General features: G+C 38.5%; 4 protein-coding genes across 4 annotated transcripts; 2 read left to right on the top strand and 2 right to left on the bottom strand.

The window, feature by feature from the left end:
• Positions 1 to 951: 951 nt before the first annotated feature.
• Positions 952 to 3,360, top strand: LOC129407358 (tumor necrosis factor ligand superfamily member 10-like; the record flags this gene model as incomplete). The annotated part of the gene is made up of 2 exons (XM_055148131.1): positions 952 to 1,221; positions 2,303 to 3,360. Coding segments are annotated over 2 exons (480 nt in total), but the record flags the coding sequence as incomplete, so codon positions are not given.
• Positions 3,361 to 3,724: 364 nt separating this feature from the next.
• On the bottom strand, positions 3,725 to 8,466 carry LOC110154965 (E3 ubiquitin-protein ligase MSL2-like). Its single transcript, XM_020919013.2, has 3 exons — positions 7,451 to 8,466; positions 5,522 to 6,870; positions 3,725 to 5,412 (listed from the first exon to the last, which is right to left on the bottom strand). The coding sequence occupies exons 1-3, from the start codon at positions 7,590 to 7,592 to the stop codon at positions 5,110 to 5,112; spliced, it is 1,794 nt and encodes a 597-aa protein (XP_020774672.1). The 5' UTR covers positions 7,593 to 8,466; the 3' UTR covers positions 3,725 to 5,109.
• Positions 8,467 to 9,043: 577 nt separating this feature from the next.
• On the top strand, positions 9,044 to 15,165 carry pccb (propionyl-CoA carboxylase subunit beta). The gene is made up of 15 exons (XM_020919024.2): positions 9,044 to 9,304; positions 9,824 to 9,943; positions 10,028 to 10,096; positions 10,256 to 10,312; positions 10,405 to 10,518; positions 10,649 to 10,759; positions 10,854 to 10,962; positions 11,082 to 11,202; positions 11,370 to 11,451; positions 11,749 to 11,872; positions 12,342 to 12,449; positions 12,798 to 12,898; positions 13,333 to 13,431; positions 14,036 to 14,135; positions 14,232 to 15,165. Exons 1-15 carry the CDS (start codon positions 9,071 to 9,073, stop codon positions 14,351 to 14,353), a joined length of 1,671 nt encoding a protein of 556 aa, XP_020774683.1. The 5' UTR covers positions 9,044 to 9,070; the 3' UTR covers positions 14,354 to 15,165.
• A 1,080-nt stretch (positions 15,166 to 16,245) lies between these two features.
• LOC129407359 (cohesin subunit SA-1-like) lies at positions 16,246 to 24,800 on the bottom strand (the record flags this gene model as incomplete). Its single annotated transcript, XM_055148133.1, has 14 exons — positions 16,246 to 18,389; positions 18,887 to 18,967; positions 19,365 to 19,479; positions 19,579 to 19,695; positions 19,913 to 20,081; positions 20,359 to 20,561; positions 20,984 to 21,112; positions 21,523 to 21,671; positions 22,209 to 22,310; positions 22,407 to 22,546; positions 23,055 to 23,229; positions 23,801 to 23,893; positions 24,438 to 24,606; positions 24,698 to 24,800. Coding segments are annotated over 14 exons (1,769 nt in total), but the record flags the coding sequence as incomplete, so codon positions are not given.
• Between the last annotated feature and the right edge of the window lie 200 nt (positions 24,801 to 25,000).

Consider the following 25,000-nt stretch of genomic DNA (forward strand, 5'->3'; position numbering starts at 1 on the left):
GTGATGTCATGTAGTGGTAGTTTTCATGTTAATGGCTACCTTTTACTTTTAGTTTAGTAAATTACACTTCCTGTATTACCACATGACATCACAAGGTGGAATGGTGTTTTCTGTTTGAGAGAAGAAGTAGCCTAAATATGCAGGATTTGTGTGTTAAATATGTGAATGAAACAAAAAACTGAAAAAGAGTTTTTGATGAAAAAACAACTGTATATTACAGATGAGAAAAAGAGGAATATAGGCTCTTTATTAGTACACATTTAATATAAGGTAAAAAAAATATAGACTTTGATATACAAAATATACAGTATGCTTAATTCTATAGTGTGGAACATTAAGGCATTAAATTTATCAGTCTCCATGGAGACAAGCAGATGATCCTCCAGGCCAAATTCCAGGCCTCTCACATTAAAAATGTTTGTTTTTCCAAGGTATTTTTGAGCAATAAAAACACCTGTAATTAAAGATAGACAAGTGTAAGGCCATATTGTGAAACCTTGGAATGAAATATAAATCTCCATGGAGACAAGCAGGCTATTTAGTGGACCTTACACTGTACATTGTGTAACCTTTCTGGTGGAGAGTCCGTCAAATGCTTTTCCCCATGGAGATGTTATTGCTCTGTCTAGAGTGTTTCACAGTAGGGTATTATACCTTTCTATCTTCATGAAGATCAAACCAGACTAGATCTGTGGAGATGCAACCCTGCTCACAGTCACAGTGCTTGTTTTTGTAGGTATTTTTGAGTAAAAAAAAAAAACACCTGTAATTTAATGAATGCAAGTTAGAGCTGTTTAATGTTATACAGTGGAATATTCCAGGCAGAGCAATGGCACAGTTATAGAAAAAAGCAGGTGACAGATCCCGAACCAAAAAGTTACATAGTGTACCTTTAATGTAAACTATAAGTTTAGAAAATAAAATGAAAAGAACACTGAGCTATTCTTTTAGCTCTTTAACTTACGTTATGTGTTTCCAGGCCCACGGGGGAGTAGGGGATACCTGGGTGAGCGTATCCATGCGTGGGACGGACAGCGTGGTCTGTCTTTTTTGTTGAACATGGAGCTAAAGGGTGGAGAGCTGCTGGTGCCCAAGGCTGGACTCTACTACATCTATGCCCAAACATACTTCAGACTGCCCTCTACTGGAGAGGCAGAAGACCACAATGGGGAGGCCAGGATGGAGGACGGGGCTGAACTGGTCCAGTATATCTACAAAAAGGTGAAATCAGTGCATTAACAAGATAATCTGCCTTTTTTTTTTTCCTGGGAGTTTCAAGGTTCTGCACACTATCTTTGCTGTTCCTAGTACTGCACGTTTCTGGATATGTGTGGTGCTTGTCTTGGGATCTGCTGTAGCCACATAATATTTATGTACCATCGAATCTTCAAAAGAGGATTCTACAAACTTCAGGGTCTAGATAAACTTTATCAAAATATCTCATGTTATGTTATAGTGTTTGGAAGAGTACTTTGAAAATGAATTTAATTACTGAATACTGAATACCCGTGTTAAAATGCATTTTGTAACTTATTCCAGAATACTGAATTTTGAAGAAAACTTTCAAGTTGCATTATATTATAGTAATAGCAACATAAGTTTAAAACAGTTTTTTTTTTTTTTGGCACTGTTTGTCATGCATTTATTCATTAATACCAATTAATTAAGGTAGGAAGAAATTCACATGTACTTACAAAACATGTACTTAAAAGCATAAATTATTTGATCAAGTACTGCAAAATAGTATTTTCAAAACTAGGGCTAGGCAATTGATACAGTTTTAATACAAACTGTGTTCAGTCATATCATATTGTCAATAAACAGCTGGCATGTGGTTTGAAAAAGAGTCAAGACTGGAGGAAGAACTTCCATTTGTATTAATGTAAATTGCACTGATTAAATGTCACTCTTGTTTATCTTCATGAAATTAATACTGAAAGCCATTTTTATTTTGTTTGTGAAGAGAAAATTTTTGATTGAATTAAAAATCGGGATTGATCCACACAATCAGGATTCTTTTTTCTTTTCTTTTTTTTCATATTGTCCAGTGCTACACAAAATTCAGGAATGCTTCCCAACCCAACCACCAGTTGGCATCTATAATTTAGGGTTTTCATTATCTTTAAGCCATGATCATCAAAATGTAAAGAAATAAAGGCTTGAAAGCTTCACTCTATGTATCATGAGTCTATATAATAAATGAATTTGACTTTCTGAAATGAGTGACAAAAATATCAAACTTTTTCATTGTGTTTTAAGATGGTTTGTATATGACTAATGTATTCTGTTCTACGGTCCACAGATGAGCTCCTACACCGTACCCATTCTCCTGATGAAGTCCTCCAGGAGCGTGTGTTGGCCCAAGGGTCAGGAGCCCGGACTGTTCTCCCTCCACCAGGCTGGGACTGCTTTCCTCCAACCAGCGGACCGCCTCTTCATCACCGTTAGCAACGCCAGCACGATGGAGATGGATGGGAGGGCCAGCTATTTTGGGGCATTTCTTGTGGGATAGAATCAAAGAAAAACAAGCCTACAAAAATATGAAAAAGCTAGCTGGACCAAGAAGCCAGGAGTTTGCTGATCCAAGAGTGGGAATGCCCAAAGGAAAGACATTTCGAAATTATGCCAAAAGGGAAATACTCAACAAGGGTTCAAGTACCATTAACATGATACAGAAGAGACCAGCTTCAAATATGGTAGAGATGTTCCAATGGGAATTTTATGATCCAAGAATGGAGAGAAAAAGAGCAAGAACAAGGGGATGGTGACCGGTTAACATGGACATTTTAACCAAGCAGCAGAAGAAAGGTTTTGAATTTCTGAATGGAAGCAAAAAAGAAAGACTTGTGGGTGTGTTTTCAAGTACAAAGAAAACATCACATAACATAATATTGACATTTATTGCAGGACAATAGATACTTATTGAATGTTAGTTGCCATGTCAGTATTGAGTTGGCTACACATAACAACTTTAAGGTGTGCTGTGTATCTTTTGTGTTTTTCAAGGCAAGAAAACACCTGAAATTGATTAAAATGCAAGATCGGTAAGTTTAAGTTCATACTGTGGAACATTACAAAAAGCTAGCCTCATGGACACAAGCAGGACCACCAGGAATGTTACATAGTGCCCCTTTAAAAGACATTTTGACTAAATATGCAAGTTTCGCTTTGTTGTGGAAAATTAGGCAATTCATGAGAAACGGGTTTTATACAAAAGAATGTGATTTTGTATAGATGTTGTACAGTGTTAAATATAATATATAGTAATTTGGATAAATACAAGTTTTTTTTTTGTTTTTACATGACACAGTTGATTTCTAATAAAAATCATTGTTGCACTGGGAAAAAACATAATTCATATCCTTGCATGCCCATCAAAAATATATATTTTAATCCCACTGGAAATTGTGTATTTTAAATATTCATAGTATAGTATATATTGTGTATTAATGTAATAACAAATATTTCCCAAACATCCCTAAAGGTTAAGATGTATCATCTCTCAGTACCTGCAAATTTACCTTCATTTGATTTGCCCCATGTTTTGATGTGGCAAAGAGGCACGGACCTTTCTTCAAATCTTCATCCCACTCTGGAATACCAAAATGGTGAACTCCCTGTTGATATTTTGAGTTGACAAAAACAACATAACGCACTGCAATAAACCAAATTAGCAACTGGTTGCATTCAGGTTAGTTAGACAAAAAGACAACAAACTGAAAAAGTAAAAAACTATCTTTTAATTCATGTCGTAATACACGTTTCCATATTATGGCAGTGAATGTTTCAGCAATAATAAGTCACTCCTTATGCAAGAGCTTTACATAAAAAAAAAAAAAATACCAAAACTCAACCAGGGTTCAAGTAATGCCCAAAAGAAAGACATTTTGAAACATAGACAACGCAGAATAGGGTTTGCTTTCTGATCTTCATACTGCTGTGTTACCCGCCCACTACTTCCTTACTGGTCAAAGATCTGTCAGTCATGGGTTTGGTCGATTTGACTGGACTAAACAAATAAAAGGTTGTAGTTTTAGCTGAGACAGTAAACAATAACATGGACAGCGACCAGCCTCATGTAGTTACAAGTGGGCGTGAAGGTGCTGTGAACATAAACAAGTTAAAAGAAATACAGTGAACCAGTTACTGAACATTTGGTATCAAAAATAGTTTGACTTGGTCTCATATCATCAGTTGGGACTCTACAGGTGATAGGTAAATGCACGCACAAAGAGGGTATATTATATCTTGTCAATAACAACCTATGGCTTTAGTTTATCTAAACACACAATCATGTACAATCCTCATTATAATATAGAAGACAATACTGTAAACAACGTGTGTGCACAAGGGCTGGGGGGGCTCCTTGTTTGGTGCTCCTATTGCTATGGTAACCGATAGTGGTTTTTAGCTTGTAATTTGGCCAATCCATGAAACTAAGTGCTTACAGTCCACAATGTACCTCGCGCATTGACGATACAGTAAATGTTGTGTACAGTCGTTAAGACAAGTTCACCATTCGACAGTACTTGGATTGAGTGAAGTCAATGATATAAAAAGGCATACAGTTTTGTGTGTGGAAAAACATACGTCCATAGATTAATCACAAGATTCGTTCACAATTAACATACAGGGGATTAGTAGTATTGGTTGTCCTGATATAGCTGGAGACATACACAGAAATACTTGGAACATATAAAATGCTGTTGTGAGATTTGATGGTTGATACTTTGTTAGGCTTGTGTACATATGTGGAAAATCTAATACGGTTTCCTAATATTGCTGTGTACAGTATGGATGTCATCTATTTGAGGAAAATAAGCACCCTAAAGGTCAAAACATGGGAACCAAAGAGAGAAATGTTGAACTAGGGACAGGCAGTTACATACAGGGACACACAGGCACAAAACAGGAGGCTTTGGCACACCCATGCTAGTCTTACTACTCAGCATTTGCAACAGAAGAGCAGACAACATACAGGACAGAACCATAGCTGCCTTAGACGCCCTCCACTGGTGTGAGGAGGGTGGTGCAGGTTGACAGAATAACCAGTTCTCACATTCATTTAACAAGCTCTCCGTTTTTGTTTTTTTTGTTTGTTTTTTTTTCTTATCCTATGAGCAGCTCCAGACTGTCCTCATAGCTGGGTTCCTCTGGTGAGCTGGGGGACAGGAAGGCTGTTGGTACCGGTGATCCTGTTGCTGTGGTGACGTTGAGGAGGGTGTTGCCGCGGATGCTGGTGGTTGCCGGGTTACGGAGGGCAGCCGCTGCAGTGATGCTCGTCAGGTTTATGCCCAGAGTGAGCCGTGTCTGCTCCAGCGCCTTCTCCGGCACCGCGAACGCCTCCAGCTTCTTCTCCCCATTTGCCATGTAGGAGTTTTGACATCCGCGACATATACAGTCCAGACAGGCCTGTGGGAATATAAGCATTTGAAATGGTAGCTTCAAAATTAAACTAATCAAGTACAATTATTTCCTTAAATTAATACCACTGTACAAAATGCCATATTTTCATTCTCACCTTGCGATTTGAGTAACAGGGGCAGCGCTGCCCCCTGCAGGTGAGTACTGAGGGGTTCTGTGTGGCCCGGCCACACTTACAGCCCTTCTTCTCTACTGGTTTCTTGTAAGGAGGCCGGACCGGAGCTGTGGGGATGATGCAGCCCGACAGGAGGCGCTGCTCTTTGTTCCGGTCCTTGGATTTAGAGCCTCCGCTGCTCCGAGGCTTGGCATGGGGCTTTTTAGGGTTTGGGTCAACATGCTTCCTGGCTCCTTTACTGTGGTTCTGTACAGGTCGACTGGTTTTGGGAGGTGTCCCATTGGAGAAAGAGGAGTATGTGTGTGCAGGGACAGTTATAGAGGGCACAGAGGACTGTGTGTGCAGCAGTGTGTGTGAGGGGTTAGTATGTACATGAGAGGTGGAGCCCTGAAGGATGGAAGAGATGGGCAGGGGTTTGACCTTCTCCCTGTCACTCTCTGAACGGGAGCGTTTGCGGTTAAGGCGGATTGGTGGAGGGTCCAGGGCGGCTGTGTGTGTGTGATGAGCGGTCACTGTGTTAGTCCTGTCTGTTTGGATCTGTGTGTAGTTATGGGCTGAGTCCAGCTGAATGTACATCTGTGTGTGTGCTCGCTCTGAGCCTAAGTGTGTCCTTTCTGAATGAGGAGAGTCTCTGCCAGGCTGCAGAGGGTCCAAAGTCTGTAGGACCTCCTCCACACTGAGCAGCAGCACCTCTCCTTCCTCCAGCTCCCTGCTGCTGGCATCCCCATCCCTGAGAGAACACATGGTGCCTGTGCTTGTGGCTAGAGGAGCAGTGGTCAGACTCAGTTCCAGCCCCCCGCAACCTGCAGAGGAGACGGAGAGGGCAGTGGGGGGCTCCTCAACCAGCTCACACACCTCCAGCTCTGGGGACGAGGGGTCCAGGTCCTCCAGCAGCTCCCCGTTACACTCCTGTGGTCCATTTGAAGACGGAGGTTCTGAAGAGCTCTGAGTAGCAGACACCTCTGTGGACAGAGCTGGGGCCTCAGTTGGTGTGAGGGACTCTGGAGCAGTAGAAGACGTCTCCTCCTGCACTAAGTTTAGATCGTCTGTCTCCTCTTCCGACATTAACACCTCGTCTAACAAGGCCATGACCTCTGGAGAGCCTCCCACACTGCTGATGGACTGCAGCAGCGGCGAGTGAAGCACATACACACAGAGCTTCCTATAACACTGCACGAGCAGAGACAGCTGCTTGTTCTCCTGGAACAAAGAGTAGTCCTTACATCGATTACATGACAGTCTGACCCGCATCTTCTGGCCTTTACAGCCTGAGCAGACACTGTGCCCACAGTCCGGATATGCAGGGGAGATTGGGTCCTGGAGTAGTTTACCTGAGACAAGGACAGAAAATATCAGTAAGAGTATAGTATGAAATTGTTCAAGCGTTTGACAAAGACACATACTAATATAAGGAATTGTATACTTATATAATAAAATAAGATGGATTCAGCTTTACAGCATTTTACCATGATAAATATTTTATATATAAGGGATATAAACTGATCCTCAAATCATATCTTAAATTGCCTCTTGTGAGTAAATGAAGCTATATTGATTGATTGCGGTTAAAGTGTTTGAAGTAATTGTGTTTGTTGAGCCCCTGAAAGCACAAGCTGAGCCAGTGTTGATGTAGCACTCTTTCTGCAGAGAGAGTAAATAAAGCATGAATAGAAACACATGGCTCTGCAGCAACACAACAACAGAGGAGTCGTCTGTCCTGACATGAGCACAGATGACTGCGGTTACTATGGAGACCTGGGCGCGAGCACGATCAATCACACGCACGCCCACGGACAGTCCCGTCAATAACAGAAGAGTGCTATCAGTGCTATTACACATTATTTACCGTGCGCTGGGATCACAGTACGGACGCAGTAATAACATGCGGCACGTGCACAGTGCGCTACTCACCACAGACGAAGCAGGACAGGGACTGTCGGAAGAAGGGCAGGAGTGTGTACATGTCGGCAAAGGTGTGCGGCTGTCGTGGGTCACACTGCAGCACGGCCCGGCTGGCGGACACGTACAGAGCGGTGGCATTGAGTCCGTTCATTGCGCTCTCCTCCGCTGCTCTGGAGAAACACGGCCCGGGAAAAATCTACTCGCTGCGACTGGGAAAGGCCAACACCGAGCCCCGAAGAGGACAAGAAGCGGGAAACAACACCGAGTAGTGAAGCAGCAATCAGTCACCTGAGTGTCTCAATGCATCCATAGTATGAATAATTAATAAACACCACAACAGGCTGCGATCATAGTGAGGCGCTTTACAGTGTACAAGCACGTTCACACGGCAGGTGGCTAGCTAATGTTAGCACCACCGGTTCATTGCATTGTATCTCAATAAAGCACAAATTTAAAAGAACAATAGGTGTGGTAATAGATCGGAAATGTGTGTAGCCTTGCTTTATCAACTCACATTGCGCCCATTGACGCAGAAGTCCCAACAAAGAATTATGTGATCAAACGATTCATGATCAAAAGGTTAGCATTGCCGTGCTGTTATTAGCTTCCGACATCAGCCAAGCGTTTAAAACCAAAACTGACTTGTGGTAACATAGAATCCAAGCAGAAGTCAAAGGAGTTTCTTCTACGATGCAGTAGTGGTCGATTTACCACTATAAAAATATCCAAATGTGTTTACGGAGAAAATAGCAGAGATCCAGGCGCGCACTTCATGTAAACAAAGCTAACCAGCTAGCGTTAGCACAGCTAACTAAATTAGCAAGCAAAAATCTACGGCGAAACCGAGCCCCTGGGGTCGCTCTTAGCTGCAAATACACAAGGGATTTTCAAGATCCTGTGTGAAACTCTGCAAATGATATTCGCGATAGGATACGATTTTGTGGTCACCCGTTTAAACATAGCTAACGAGCCGTTTTCCCAAGGCATCAATCATTTGCTATTCGACTTTTTCCTCACAGCGACAAGCATGGAGATCACGCGAGATTTTCCTCTAATTGTTCATATCTTGGTCGTCGATTATCACGCGATATTTCCCCTGTAACCCATGGTTACCAATCCACGAAGGAATAGTGCAAATTGATCAATAGATGCAAAGATAAACTGTTGTTGTTGCTAATATTTTGCATACGTTAATGTGTTTCCATTGATGATAATACCAAGTGTAGTCGAGAATAACAGTAATGATGTTACTAGAATGGCTACCATGAAATTTGCTGGGAAATGTTTATTATTACATGTGTCCTTACTACATATGTGTACTGTAGTTATTACATTATAACTTTGGTGGGCTTGCTATCATTTTTACTATTTTACCATTAACGTGTCATTATTGAACTGTAGGAGTGGGTAATTCTGGTTCAGTAATCAGACCTACCTGTTATGACAATTAATATACATGTATTTATTATAATATTATGCAGGCAAGGGTGTGTTTTTCATGATTTCGCCCACCGGATACTTGAGAATTTCCCATCTCTGATTGGTTAAGATCTCCAACCCCCGCTTCTCATTGGCTGAAATCTCCTTGGAGAGTGCCTCACCCCCTGTCACTGAACACGCACAGAAAACATGGCGGCGTTCAGCGTTGCTCGGAGCAGCTGCGGAGTGCTAAATGGACTCAGGACATCGTTCAGGAGTTTGGCTCAGGTCAAACATGTTCAAACAGTCCAACAAAGCAGAGAGCAAAGGTTCTGCCGCTGGTACTCCGTCAGCCACTTGTCCGTAAAAGAGAGGATTGACAACAAACGAAAGGCAGCGCTGGTTGGCGGAGGTCAACAGAGAATTGATGCACAGCACAAAAGGGTAAATCCATCTCAATAATCACAGTGTTGTAATTTATTTTAAATGCATACAATGAATGCCCAAGCAACTTATTTACTAATGTATGATTTCCACTGGCGACCGAACTATTGAAGATGACCTACTTAAAACTTTCTGTGAAATATAACCTTGCTAGGCTAATTCAGTCTGCCAGCGCTGGTGCCACTTACCAAAGTAAAGTCTTGAAGTATGTTTGTTTGTTTTTTTATTCCTATTATATAGCCAACTCCAAAGTGTATAACTGAACCGTGTAATTTGATGCAACTGTGAAAAACATGCACGTTAAAATAAAGAAATGTTGTGCAAGCAAAACCCACAGACTGGTATATTAAAAATCTATGTAATTATAACAAGTGTCTATAGTAGTGTCATAGCAGAAATCCAAAAATAAGAGAGAGTAGTGTAGTCATTTTAGTTTGGTGTTCGTTTATTAGTGAATAGATTAAAAAGTGTGTAATTAATAAGTTATAACATCTAATATTGTATTATTATATGCTGCAGGGAAAGCTGACAGCCAGAGAGAGAGTGGAACTTCTTCTAGACCCAGAGTCCTTTGTGGAGTCGGACATGTTTGTGGAGCATCGCTGCTCTGATTTTGGAATGGAGCAGGACAAAAACAAAGTACAAGATTATTTATACATAACATTTTAGTAAAGATAAAACAATAAAACCATAAAACAATCAGATTAATTTGTATTCTTTTAGTTCCCAGGTGACAGTGTGGTGACTGGGCGAGGCAGAATTAATGGAAGACTTGTTTATGTATTCAGTCAGGTAGAGTGTGATTTTATATATATATATATATATATATATATATATATATATATATATATATATATATATATATATATATTATATATATATATATATATATATATATATACATATTCATGTTTATCTTGTTCTTTCATCTTATATTTTTTACTCCATCAGGATTTTACAGTGTTCGGTGGCAGCTTATCAGGAGCTCATGCACAAAAAATATGCAAAGTAAGATATTGTACTGCAGTGTAATCAATAAGTATGCATGTTGTATGTAAAGATGTAGAATGGATCAATAAACACTTATATTTTCTGTTTAGATAATGGATCAGGCCATGACTGTTGGGGCACCAGTTATTGGCTTAAATGATTCTGGAGGAGCTCGAATCCAAGAGGGAGTCGAGTCTCTTGCTGGTTATGCAGATATTTTTCTGGTACAAACTGTCTACAGATTCATTAAATGCAGCTATATAAATAAACTGAAATTAAAGTAGGATATATTCTGGGTTGCAGTTGAAGGCATATTAATTAAGGAGTGTATTTTTGTTTGGATTTGTTATTCAGAGAAATGTTTTGGCATCTGGAGTAGTTCCTCAGATCTCCCTTATTATGGGCCCCTGTGCTGGAGGAGCGGTCTACTCCCCTGCACTGACTGATTTTACATTCATGGTTAAGGTACCAATCTGAATTTTAGTATAGAGAATACACTTACATAAATGTATACAGCTATTATTTACTAGAAAATTATTTTTCTTCTATATTTTTCTAGGACACATCGTACCTGTTTATCACAGGTCCTGATGTTGTGAAGTCTGTTACAAATGAAGATGTGACTCAGGAGGAGCTTGGAGGAGCGAAAACTCACACCACCGTCTCTGGTTAATTTAGCAGTGTTTTACAATATTGTACATTTTCATCCAAACAAAATTAATCCTCCGGATACAACAGATAGACATACAACAGTTGAATAAAAAATGAAAATATTTTGTCTTTTTAGGCGTGGCTCACCGTGCATTTGAAAACGACATTGATGCCCTTCTAAATTTGAGGGAGTTTTTTAACTACCTACCACTCAGCAACAAGGACCCAGCACCAGTCAGGGAGTGCCATGACCCAAGGTGTGAAGTAAAAAAAAAATGAATAAAACAATTAAAATCTACTAAACTGATCTGAGTGTGTGTGTATATATATATATATATATATATATACTTGTATATACTATACTCAGATCAGTTTAGATCAGTTTATATAATGTGTATGAATATATGTTTGTTGTTTTTTGCAGTGATCGCCTTGTACCATTTTTGGACACAATTGTACCACTTGAATCAACCAAAGCCTATGATATGTTGGACATTATACAAGCTGTAAGTCTTATTTCCATTTGAAATTGGTCAAGTATGAGAACTATACTATATTATAAACATATCACAGATCTAAAATGGAAAAAAAGTCCACAGATGCTGAGCCCAGTTAGTAATGGTGTCTTTTGACCCAGTACTTGACACAGTACTTTATGCAACCACACTAAATCAACATATTAGCAAAATATTTCTTGCTGGTCATCTTGTGAAGGTCAATATAAGCTAGAGATGGAAATGGGACCTAGCAATATACATAGTGCTTTTACAACAGTTGCTAATTGTTCCCATTTGTCTGTCCAGATTGCTGATGAAAGGGAATTTTTTGAAATTATGCCCAACTATGCTAAAAACATAGTAGTTGGATTTGCTCGAATGAATGGACGCACTGTGGGTATGGTGGGAAACCAGCCTAAAGTGGCATCTGGTAAGCCATGATGTAACCAAACAAAATTATTTTATTGTTTAAAGAGCCTATGTTGTAATGTTATTACCTCAAAAGATACCTGGAGCTGTGTTTTGTTTCGTTCACACATGTCTGTCTACATCTTCAAAGCTCAAAATGCTCTGTTCCACTTTTTGATGTCATGTAGTGGTAGTTTTCAAGTTAACACCTACCTTTTACCTTAGGTTCAACTGAGAATGCCAATTCCAGTTCTGAAATTATCCAAATGGTTCTAGTGAAGGTGTATGGCATTTAAAACACAGTGGTGCATTTCCTGTGTTACCACATGACATCTCAAGGTGAAACAGAGTGTTTTCTGTTTGAGAGAAGAACTCATGTTTGTGATGGAGAAGCAACATTATAACATAGATCAGAATAGTGTAATATGGGCCCTTTAATGGCCTCTACAATAATGAGATGTTTATTGGTTGTCCATGCCTTTTTTTTTCAGGTTGTCTGGATATTAACTCTTCAGTAAAAGGAGCTCGTTTTGTACGTTTTTGTGATGCTTTCAACATTCCCATCATCACTTTTGTAGATGTGCCGGGGTTCCTGCCAGGTATTCCTTAAATTTTATTTTATACATTTTATCATAAGCTCCCAGACAATCAATGTAGAGCTGTAGAGCTTGTTCTGCTGCTTACTACTCAAATTATAATATTTGAAAGGAGTTGGCAAATCCAGGTTTCTGTTAAGACAGTTTTGGCACACACTCCTCTCATTGGTCAGCCTTAGTTAAATCCACAACATTCACTCACTCAAATTGCAATTAAATTTAAGAAGTAGATAACTTTAGTGAGTTATTTGTAATTGCTCAAAAATGTAATAAGGTAGTTTTTCACACATAAAAAATAAATTAACCCATAATTAACGGCTATTTTATTGTCTCTTATGTGATGTTTTTCAGGTACAGCACAGGAGTATGGAGGCATCATCAGACATGGAGCCAAACTGTTGTATGCTTTTGCAGAGGCAACAGTTCCCAAAATTACTATAATTACAAGAAAGGTATGAGTATGGTATGAGAGCCGAGTATCAATCTACTGTACACAGACACCACATGAGCTGATGAAAGATGCATGAGCAACCTGTATTTTGCTCTCTTTATGAGGAAGCTGTGGTTACCACAGTGATAGTTTTCTATACTGCTACTATCTTCATACTGGAGAAACAAAATTCTAGCTTTCCAAGTACTTACTTTTGAATTAGTGTAAATCTAATGAGACTGAGACTGGATTGGGACTAAACCACATTAAAAAGGACTCCATTCTTTTTTTAACTAGGACTAAAACTAGACTTGCGAGGTATGAACTAGGATCAGCCCCAATCAAACAACAATAAAACGACCTAAATTAAAATATAGTATAAAGAACTCTCTTATGTACCCATTAATACTCCTTTACCTCTACTTAACAGATGCTGTTTTGATGTTACTATTTCAGGCTTATGGAGGAGCTTATGATGTGATGAGCTCCAAACATTTGAGAGGAGATGTGAACTATGCCTGGCCCACCGCTGAGGTCGCTGTGATGGGGGCGAAGGTATGAACAGTTCACCACAACTAAACATATGCACAGAATACCATACGGAAAAGGTTGGCACAAAACAGATTTATATAGTATTAAACCATAATATAATTAAATCATCAGTTAACATTTTCTTTAAAAAAGGCATAATAACAGAAATGAGTCCATTGACTTCTTGTTCAAAACTGCAAAACCAATACTTGATTCAAGCAATTTACCGTAGCAAGCTGCAGTTATCGATCTATGTGTTTTTTATTTCTGAAAATGAGAAAAAATTGCATTTTTGAACCCTTCACATATGACCTGGAGTCTGTACTTGCTTGCAGTCATTCAAAAGATTCAGAGAAGTTAGATAGGAGGTAGGTGAAAACAACATTGTCCTCAAATACAGGACTGCATTCGAGGACAAACTGAATAAAACTGAATAAAAGTGAGTAAATTAATAAGGGAACACCTTTTTAACTAATTATAATATTGGTTAAAATCCAGTGACATTGCCATGTTATAATTAAATTAATTATATAAATGATTGAAGATTAAAAAAAAAAATAATAATCTTTTTGTGAGATGTTTACATGTTTTGTGAATTTATTTTGTTCTTATCTGTATTTTATTATAGGGCGCTGTTCAGATCATCTTCAGAGGGAAGGAGAACCAGGCTGAGGCGGAGGCTGAATACGTGGAAAAATTTGCAAATCCCTTCCCTGCAGCTGTCAGAGGTGCATCCAAAATTCCCCATATCTTAAATCTTTGAACAAATATTTTCCAAAATCTGTAATTCTTGATCTTCCATTATCATGATGTCTTACCTCCAGGTTTCGTGGACGATATCATTGAGCCAGCTACAACTCGAAAGAAGATTTGCAGAGATCTGGAAGTCCTGGCCAGTAAACAGCAGACTAATCCCTGGAAAAAACACGCCAACATTCCTCTATAAAAGACACAAGACTGTTTTAGCGATATTACAAAGCACTGGAGTTGACTGACTTCTTTCATGTTATGGACTGTAGAGTATGACTGCACAATATGAGAAACATATGCAATATTTGATCATTAGGTTTTGTATCACAATATTGCAGTATTTAAAGGGCCTATAGTACAGTACAGTAGTCAATTTCAGGGCTGAAATTATTGAAATTATTCTAGTGAAGGTGTATGGAGTTTAAAAAAATAGTTGAGCACTTCATGTATTACCACATGACATCACAAGGTTGAACAGCGACTTTTCGTTTGAGAGAAGAACTCTGCTTAAACATGCAGGATTTATGTGTTGTTTACTAGTCAAAATAAAAACTTGAGTCTAAGCCAAGGCCAGTCAATATTGTGATATGAATGTTGTAAAGGTGTATAAGTTGTGCAGTCCTACTGTAAAGGTGCTATTTGTAATTTATGAGTTTGGACCCTAAATTGAGCAAGAATCTTCTTGGACTTTTGAAATACTACTCCACTGAAAACTGAGAAAGCATTAAACGGATTAAAATTTTATGTATCCTCAAGATATCAGAATGTATCAGTGATAATGTCAGAAAAGTAAAGATTGGGAGCAACTTGAGAAAATGCTAAGTTGTGGCCCTATTGGTTGCCGTTTATGAAAATGGTTGTCCCACCTGTACTGTATGTCTTTTTATAAGTCTTTGCTTTCAGATCCTCTGTTTAACCTAATATGGTCACAAAACTTAACTGTGCCTTTTAAATGATCAACATCTACTTTTCTGTGTAATAAATGTATCTTGATTACAACACTATAAACCTGAAGCTGTTTTTAATATGGAGGCTATGATGATTGTAATAAGAATTGACTAACTTCAGATTGTAAACTGCAGAAATTTCTAGTTCATGTTCTTAAAATAACACAAAATAATGGTCACTTGATTGCTACGAACCCCACATTGAGGTAAGTTGGTACACGTTTTTTGTATTTTGCCAATTATAGGTACCACTTGACACTTGCCTACCACAGCTAAAAGATTTATTGGGTAAGTGACCAACATCACTTCAAAGCTTCATCTCTCTCCTGTTCACTTCCTAAAACAAACAAAATACTCAACTCTTTTTCACACGTTAATGCACATCTGTTTACTTTACCTTTAGTTTCATTACTGTGTTCACGAGGCATGCTCCCGTTGTCATGACAACAGTCCTGTTGATACGTTACATCTGATATCATCATCATTTCCTGGGGGTGTGATGCTAACTATAGGCTCTGCTCTCTCTGAGGCTTTATTAAAATAGCCCAGATTCAATTCTAACACAATCTGACCACAAAGAGCTGATTTAGTTGGAACTATAGGAGGTGAGACGTGCTGTTAAACGAATCTTGCACACATAAAATTTGTTGAAGCTAACTTGCATTTGTCAAGTTTTTCAGTTGGCCACTTTCACCTTTTTCTTTTTTGTGGCAAATCAAACACCTAAACAGGATCATGAATGCGAGTGTTGTTTTCAGACAATATTAAAGTGTTTTTGAAAGTGTTTGCTAATGTGTGCATTGTGTCTCCACTGAACATTCCACCATAGGGGCACATGTCGCAAACCCCCCAATGTAACATCACTGGAAACCATCAAGAGTCTGGGCTTTTTAGGGAGGTGGTGTAAAACCTGCTTAACTAAAATAATAGAAAATCAATATAAAGCACACTCACAGCAATGTTCAATAAACTGATTACAGATTTTATTTTTATTAAAAAGAATTTAGGCTTAAACAAAAACAGGCTTTAAGAGCTTTTGGAGCGACTTGGTGCCAACTCAACTGTCTCCTGATATTTACAGGGTGACCGCCGCGCAGCCAAATCCAACCAGGCCTTGATTGGTTTAACAATGAGCGAATAATGATATGGACACATTCAAACAAGCCATAGAGACCCATCACTGCACTGATATACGAACATCAGATTAAATAACACTGCTGTAGGAATCAAATCTGTGAAATACGGTCAATTTGAACTTAAGTTTGTGAACTGCATACAATCAAAACCATACAGCGCTGTTAATCCTATAGCATGAAATACAAATATGAGGGAATATGTAGGCCACAAGGTTTGGCAATGAACGAGATAATACATATCAAGAAAAGCTGTACAAACATCAGACAAAACAAAAACACTTAAAACTTTTTGTACTAAAGCTACTGATTTTAAAATATGTTTATTGTCTTTTATATTTTACTTAAAAACTTGAACAGGAGGGGTGTGCCGAACTGAGATGTAAGAGTGAGGGGGGCTGTCCAACTAGTCCAAGGCCATTGCATCATTCACTCCATATTGGCCCATAGCAGTGCATGTGTAACTGTCCACTAAACAGTCAGGGCTGCACAATATCTTACTCATTTGACAAAAAAAATTACTAAAAATAAGTAGATTTACTGGGTTGCTCGTTTAGGATTAAATAATATGATTATTTAAAGGTGCATTGCGCAACTTTTGGTGGATGTTCCGCTACCTGCTTGTCTCCATGGAGATGTTATTGCTTTGCCTGGAATGTTGCCATGGTATGACATTAAATATATCCATCTAGCATTTGTTCATTATGGGTGTTTCTGCTGCTCAAACATACAACATTGCTTGTCTCCCTCATGACAGATAGGTTTAATCTATACTGTGGAACATTCTAGACAAAGCAAAAACATTTGATGGAGAGAGTGGCTGACACTCCACTACAAATGTTACGCACCTTTACACAACTATTTATGTACTGCCAGTTTTTGCACATGTAGAGGAAGCCGTCAAATCATTCAGTTTACTTCCATCTGACACAACTGTAAAATTCAAGTGTGTTTAAAAAAAGGTTGAGTTTTCATTTAGTTAAAAAAATCTGCTTAATTAAAGTTTAATATTTGACAACGCTTGACTAAAGCAATTTACTTTTTTTTTTCTAATATTAAATGAAATTTCCCATGTTAAAAAGCTATTTTTCAGTCACATTTCCTGTTGAAGATATGACCATTCAAAACCAGATACTAATCGATACTAAAATGGATGACTATTTATTATTTTTAATTGCTAAAGGTGCACTGTGTAAATTCTCTGGTGGAGGGTCCATCACCTGCTTGTCTCCATGGAGATAGAATATTCCACAGTACAGCTATAAATTTAAGAATCTCTATGAAAGCTTCTAAGCCAAATTACTGATTAGACTTGTGGAAGTGACCACAGTCAGTGAGAATTAATGTTTTAAAATAGTTTTGAGCATTAAGTAGCACCTGTAGTTGAATAAATACAAGACAGATTGGTTTAATATCATACGGTGAACAATTTAAACCCAAGCATTAACATCTCCATGGAAACAAACAGGTTACAGACCCTCTCCAGAAAAGTTACACAGCACACCTTTAATTGCTATGACAACAGTCCCATTTTTTCATCACTTCAAAGGTATTACAATATCACAACAATCATATAATTATAGAATCTACCATTTTTTCATGTTATATTGTGCAACCCTAATCATGACCTTAAACAGCACTATTGCACTCAGACAGGGGAGCAGAGGGAGATGAGTGGGGATAGTAAGAGCAAAGATATACAACATTTAGTAGTGATCCTCTATGTCGAACCAGGCGGATCGAAGTGCAACACCAAAACTGGGATCTGTACAGTGAGTTCATGGTCCAATCCCAAAAAAACTGTACACCCGGTTAGCTGGAGGAACGGCTGAAAATACTGTGGACCAAAAGCGCCTTCGAAGCTAACTGCTAACACGCTAACAGGCTGAGCAGACAAGAACACGGCTCCCACATCATCCCATGTTTGAAATGTGGATGATGTACTTTGTTTCCGAGGAGAGGGACCAGCCAACGTTGGATAAACTTCACAAATGTCCATCGACAAAGAAAGAAGATTCAACAATGTTTTTCTTCTTTGTAGCTTGATTGACAGGTGTCAGTCAGACGTCCCAAAACCGTTTAGTCCTGATTTGAATCCTGATTATAATATCTCTGTATTTTTACCAAATCAGAACATCTGCATGCTGAATCCCTGCAAGAGAGAGAGAGAGAGACACAGGAAAATTAAGATCAAATTTTTTTTAAAATCTTTAAAGGTACATTTTATAACTTTTGGAAGGTCTGTCAAATGCTTTTCTCCATGAAGATGTTATCGTTTTGTCTGGAATGTTTCACAGTATGGTATTAAACCTTTCAATCTTTATGGAGACCAAACAAGATCAAGTTACAGGTCAGATCTGTGGAGAAGGCAACCCCTCTCACAGTCAGAATGCCTGTTTTTCTATGTATTTTTGAGCTATAAAACCTGTAATTGAATAAATGAGTAAAATAAAATAAAAATAATTTAAAAGAGCTGTTTAATGTCATACTATGGAACATTCCAGGCAGAGCAATGACATAGCCATATAAATAAGCGGGTAACGGACCCCCAACCAAAAACTTACATAGTGCACCTTTACATATAAATCAAAATAAAAGTTGTAAAGGTTCTTGGTTAAATTGTGTGGAAAAATATTGAAAACTACAAACCGATTCATCTTCAATCATGGCGGCTGAATCAAAGAAGTCCGGTCTTAGTTCTGCTCTTTCCCGTCTGTTTCTGGATGGGGGCTGAAAATAAATAAACAAGTTTACAATAAATGAATAATGGACACTGTGATTTAATTGTCCTGCCCACTAACTGAAGTTTAGAAAATTAGAAGCAGGAACAAAACAGTTGGGGACAAGACATGCTTTCTACCCAATACATCTATTTAACAAAAAATATTGCATGACATCTGCATTTTTTTTACAGTTGTGATGTACCAGGTCATGGTGGCTGAAAAGGAGTAAATATACCATTTAATAAGAATTTATACATTTTTAAGCTTCTCTAATGTCACTGTATCTGAGTTGTCAGATCAAACCATTTTTGTTTTCTTTTTACATCCGATGTTCTTCCCTTTAAACCACAGATATATAAAGTCTATAATCAAGACCAGACTGAAACCAGGACAGTGCATCTTACCAGGTCGATGACCATAGTGTCCTCAAACTCCTCGTTCATGTCCTCCAGCTGACCTCTCGAGGACATCATCACGTCTTCAAAGATCGGCTCTGCGTCGTCCTCCATCAAACCGCGCCTGAAAGAGAAAAAAATAAATACATTTTCCTTAACAGCAAGAAAATGTCTGAGATTTTAATACAATGTGAATGACAATAAACTAAATCTTTTCACTTACACTGTCTGCCGCACGCCCTGATTGCTGCGTGACTTGATGTAGTTCATTCCTGATCGGTCCTTCCTGTTCACCTCCTCCATCTTCTGCTGTCCGAGCCACGACATCTGCATCTGAGGACTAACCACCAAAAAAGGTTGCAGGTATAATTTACTCACATGCAAAGTTGAAACTAAATAGTTGGAAGGAGGAGACAATATCACAAAAATTGTATTACTTAAATCTGTGAATTTAACATAAAACTTATGTTATAATGTTTTTAAGTGCAAAGACCAGTGAAATATTGTTAGGTAGATTCAACTGCATATTAGACTTACTATTGATTTCAGATACTCACTTGTGTACATAGTCGTTCTCTGACCCTGGCTCTGAGTCTGGGTCTGCCATGTGTTCAGCTGGTCTGTTCTCTCTGAGCACTGTCGACGTGAGCTGAGGAGTCTGCAGTGCCCCCGGTGTCGGTAGAGTGTCATTACGCATCATCCACGAGCCCTCCACGCTGCTTTCCTCTGAAAAATAAAATCACAACCGTAAATCATTTCTTCTTTAGTCTGGTGCTCAGAGATCAAACTTATATATCGGTGACATTTTCCCTATATGGATATAAGAGGGGCTAACAGGCCGAATTTAAAGTAGCCTCACCCAAATTCTACTCCCTCTTCCTCCCTTTGTCCACCCCATCCCACTCATTTTACTGATTGCCATTATGTTAACTTTGTCCCTGCTTATATGTAAATAGTCAAATAAATAAAAAATTATGATAGTAAGTTTTTTAAGTAGTCTCACCCTCTATGCGTTTCTTATGCAGAGGCGGCCGTCCCTTCTTGCTGCGCACTGATCCTGGTTTGCTGCTGGACCCAGAGGTGACGGACATGTGGTCCTCGTCTCCTCCCGTCAGGAGACTGTTCCTGTACGAGATCAGAGGAAGCCAGATGTCCTCCCGCCGCTCAGACATTGACTCAGACATGAACTTCTCCAGGTATGAGTGGCTGAGGAGACACAAGGAATTAACATCAAATGATGTCTGGAAAAGGTTACTCAAAAACAGCAGGGTTAAGAAAAAATGATACATAATTGATATTAAAACTAGTATTGAAACAGGCTTAGTTGGACATTTTCTGAATATTCTGAATAGAGCTAATACTATAGTAACCTCAATTATTTTGTCTTGAAAATTACATTATATTCATTATATGGATTGAAATCTAGTGTAAAAATTTGTATTTCAGTATCATGACAACATCAGCCAATGGAGAGCAGTGTCATTTTGGCAAATTCTGATTTCTGAATCTTCTTGATTCAAAACACTGTCAATCATTGAAGTTTTAATTTCAAAGTACGAAAAAGTTAAGATAAAATGCTGTTTATTTCTAAAAGTTTGACATATTGAGACAGGACTCATGGTACTTACACAGTCTTTTTGTCTTGGCGGATGAGTTTCGAGGAGAACTCACTGAGGACCTCAAGGAAGGCCAAGTTTATTGGGGGAAACTCTGGTCCTCTAGGGTTCTGGTACTTGAAGGCAAACTCGATCCCATCCCTTTAACAGGAGAACACAGGTTTAATAACTAATTAAAACAGAATATATTTATGTTTTATTGCTCATAAATGTATTAAACCCTGCATACACTATACTTAAAGAGCTTATATTGCACAGTTTTCTGATCTGTAATGTTGTTTCCTTCTCAAAAACATATCTGGAGTTGTGTTTTGTTTCATTCACGCATGTTAAACACACACACCCTGTATATTTAGGCTCAGAGAGATTTCTCTCAAACTAAAAACACTCATACATGAAGGGCTCCACTGTATTTTTAAACTCCATACACCTTGACTAGAAAAATTTTGATTATTTTTGCAGTCAATTTTGCATAGTGTAGGACATTTAAATTTAACATATCTTCAACACAATCTTTCAACATGTACTTAAGTGTTTTTTATCTGTCTTACTTGTGCAATGTGGCCACAGCCTCTCTGGTCTTGATCTGGTCCAGACCGAAGGTGAGGGCGAAGCGGCGGGCAAGCTCTTTTATGCCACTCACATGAGATGACGTTCGGTCCAGGTTTGGGCCCTGGTCCTGCAGCAGCTCATTGAACAACTGCAACAGAAACAAGTGCTCAGTGATAAAGACAATCAAAAAGCTTGTCTAACAAAGCAATCAGACTTATATATTATGACTAACTGCAGAGGGCAATGTCGGTGAAGTGTCTTGCCTAACAGTAACTAGTAAATTTTATTCTGTCAACTGAACAAAAGTAATTTTGCCACTCATCCAAGTAGCTTCTTCAGTTCTGCAAGGTTTTGATTCTGGCTTGTATATCTGTCTGGAGGGAGGAGGTACTAAACTGAAACTAACACCCCCTAGTTTTTTACAGTAACTGTTATTGAACTATACTATATTTATACTAACTACACTTACAGTAGGAGTGATTAAATTTTCTTCCTCCAAACATCAAATCAAATCTCAAATTTAATTTAGTTTGGGCAATTTGGACCAATGCAGGAGTGTATGTGTATGTAAATGTGATACTACAAAAAGGTGTTATATGTTTGAAGAGCAAGTTTATTCAAATTGCAACTATTCATACTACTGAACTATTCATACTACCAATAGTACTAGTACTTTCTATCTCACCTGTTGCAAACTGAGGATGAGTGTCTTTGCACAGAGAATCTTGTCAGTCTGCCTGGTTTTACTCAAAGTCTCCTTGATGATGTCTCCGTAGTCGTTGTAATACTGTAATAGGGAGAAAAGATAAGATATAAGCATACACTAGTGCTTCTAAAAGGATAATGTATGTTTAAATGACATGATGATGGCATTTGGACCCACCTTCATGTAGTGTTTGAAGATGTCAGCGGCTGCGGGCATGTCCACAATGTCGTAGATGATGAGTTTACAGAACGCAGCCAAGAGGTTTCTTCTTTTGTGAAGAGCCTCGATCTTGTTGGCTTCATCCTCCTCGTCTCCCTCTGTAAATAAACATTACAAAATCACAAATACTTCAATTTTATTACAATCCACAGTAGTCATTTAGTAGACATTTTCACATTTGCAAAGCTAAAACATTACGCATAATTATCTTAAGCCCCAAAGAAGACCTCCATAAAGCACATTGGCGTCTCACTTACAATAAAGGACATTTATTTTTACAATCAAAGTGCCTTGGACATATTATTTAAGCTCTGTATGACATATTGTGTTAAGTAATGAGAAGTAAATAAATCAGTAAGATCAGATGTTAATTATATAAAATTTTTATTGTTTCTTTGTTTGCTTTTTCTTCAGAGTTTAAAGCAAAGTTACCAATTAATTTGGTACTTTGATTAAAATAGTGACACATTAATAAAAATAAAGCAATTTCAACTTCAAGTGTTTTAACATAACCATAAGCTTTAATGATCATTTTTCATCACTCCATCATCCATAGATAAACTTGCTTAACATTACATAGTGATTTGACCCCCTCCTCTGCCTCACCCATGCTCTGGCTCTCGTCATCCTGGTCAATGAAGACGTGGTCTAAGACAAAGTTGAGCAGTTCGTTCTGGAGGGTGCTGTCGGGGTTAAAGACGAGCGGCTGCAGCCCCTCCCTGCCCCCTGACACCAACTGATGACTGAAGATCATCAGGAGGTCACACAGCAGCATGAACGCCTGCAAAGGAGAAAAACAGGTTTGATAAAGGTCCGCAAATGTGACTCTTGTGTTTTGTTTCATTCACACATGTTTGAGTAACCCTTTATTGTTAGTCTATCTACATCTCCAAAGCTGAAAATGCTCTGTTCCACCTTGAGATGTTATGAAGCAGTAATTTTCAAATTAACAGCAGCTTTTACCTTTAGTTCAGCAGAGATTATTAGAAATGATTCAACTGATTCTAGTCAAGGTGTATTTTAATAATTTCAGACAGGAAATTGCCAATCTCTACTGAACAAAAGCAGTTAACTTGAACACTACTGCTTCATGACATCACAAGGTGGAATAGAGCATTTTGAGCTTCGGAGATATAGACAGAGTCAAACAAGTGTGAACTGAAACAAAACAACTCACAAAACAACTCACATACTCCAGGTATGTTTTTGACTCCCCATTGTAACATGGCTAGAAGCTCACAAGAGTCAATTTTGTGTAATATAGGAAGTTTAAATAATTAGAGATCCAAAAATCAGATAATACTCAGATTATGGCATGCATGTAAATGAAACCACAGACATAGAAGTATTACCTGCTCTTTGACTGGGGTGTTGACGTTGGACAGACACTGTTGACACACAGCCAGGAAGGACTTCACCACTCTCCTCAAGGCCACCAGATCATCCTGCATTAGAAATATTAACATGATCAGCCAAGCATCAGAAAGCTCACGCTTCACTGGAGATCAATATTAAACAGATGAAGCATTCAAGGACATGGCCATGCTCGGGATAACTGCAGTAATTACCTGATCAAACTTTAATGAATAGAGCTATTATACAACCTAATCTATTACTTACAGAACACAATAGGGGCCTAACTGCAAAACAAGATGAGCGGCTCTGAGTTGCAATGAGCTGATGGGTTGAGTTTTCTTACTTCTATTAAAGTTGTTGGTTTGAAGGAACTGTTTATACAATTTAGAATTTAAATTCTATGAAGTAAACCAAACCAAGCTTTTACTGATAATAATTGTAATGCTTAAAAACAAGTGCAACAAGAATCAAAGTTAAATAAAAGACATAATGGAAGAAATTTGAATACTACAATGATCACAACAAATTGGTGAACATGGAGGAGCACTCTGAATTACCACTTGTCAATGGCTTTCTGACTTAACAGTCAGAACATGTCTCTGAGTTCTTTATATTACATTTAGTGTATTGTACCTTGGTGGGTGCCCCCTCTGTGATCTTGACGAGTTGCCACAGGATGGAGTAGTGCGAGCACTGCAGCGCCTGGACCGCGATCTGCTCCGGCATCGAGCCCTGTTCGATGCCCGCTTTGAGTAGACGGTAGCAATTTCCAAACAAGTCCCAGCGTGTTAAGTCATGGGCGCTAAAAAGACAAGTGATTATATGATTATAAGAATGTACTGTGTGGTTAGACAGCTAGTAGTTGTTTCAATAATTGTATTTTTTATACTTACTTATGAAAGGCTGTGAGTCTCTTTAGAGTAGATAAAACATTGTAGATGTCATCGTCGTCAGCCTCCTCAGCCTGTAAGAAACACAGAAGTTTAAAACTCTCCACTTAAAACTGTAGTAGTTGGACTTCTATCGCAATATTAAAGATGCACTATGTAACTTTTCTGGTGGAGGGTCTGGCACCTTCTTGTCTCTACGTAAATTTAATTGCTTTGCCGTGAATGTTCTACAGTGCAATATTAAAAGTATCTCCATAGACAAGCAAGTGATGTCACACATAAGAAGTTACACAAGAGATCTGTGGA

The sequence above is a fragment of the Boleophthalmus pectinirostris genome, unplaced genomic scaffold, assembly GCF_026225935.1.
Source record: "Boleophthalmus pectinirostris isolate CB_2022bp ecotype Guang Dong unplaced genomic scaffold, ASM2622593v1 HiC_scaffold_932, whole genome shotgun sequence".
NCBI classification, from domain to species: domain Eukaryota; kingdom Metazoa; phylum Chordata; class Actinopteri; order Gobiiformes; family Gobiidae; genus Boleophthalmus; species Boleophthalmus pectinirostris.

Excerpts from the sequence above, each read along its gene's own strand:
- LOC110154965 (XM_020919013.2), bottom strand. The coding sequence starts at position 7,592 with ATGAACGGACTCAATGCCACCGCTCTGTACGTGTCCGCCAGCCGGGCC. Across the intron at positions 6,871-7,450 it reads CCTGTCCTGCTTCGTCTGTG|GTAAACTACTCCAGGACCCA; the intron begins GTGAGTAGCGCA and ends TCCTTGTCTCAG. Across the intron at positions 5,413-5,521 it reads CCTGTTACTCAAATCGCAAG|GCCTGTCTGGACTGTATATG; the intron begins GTGAGAATGAAA and ends ATATTCCCACAG.
- pccb (XM_020919024.2), top strand. The coding sequence starts at position 9,071 with ATGGCGGCGTTCAGCGTTGCTCGGAGCAGCTGCGGAGTGCTAAATGGA. Across the intron at positions 10,760-10,853 it reads ATTTTACATTCATGGTTAAG|GACACATCGTACCTGTTTAT; the intron begins GTACCAATCTGA and ends ATATTTTTCTAG. Across the intron at positions 11,203-11,369 it reads AGGGAGTGCCATGACCCAAG|TGATCGCCTTGTACCATTTT; the intron begins GTGTGAAGTAAA and ends TGTTTTTTGCAG.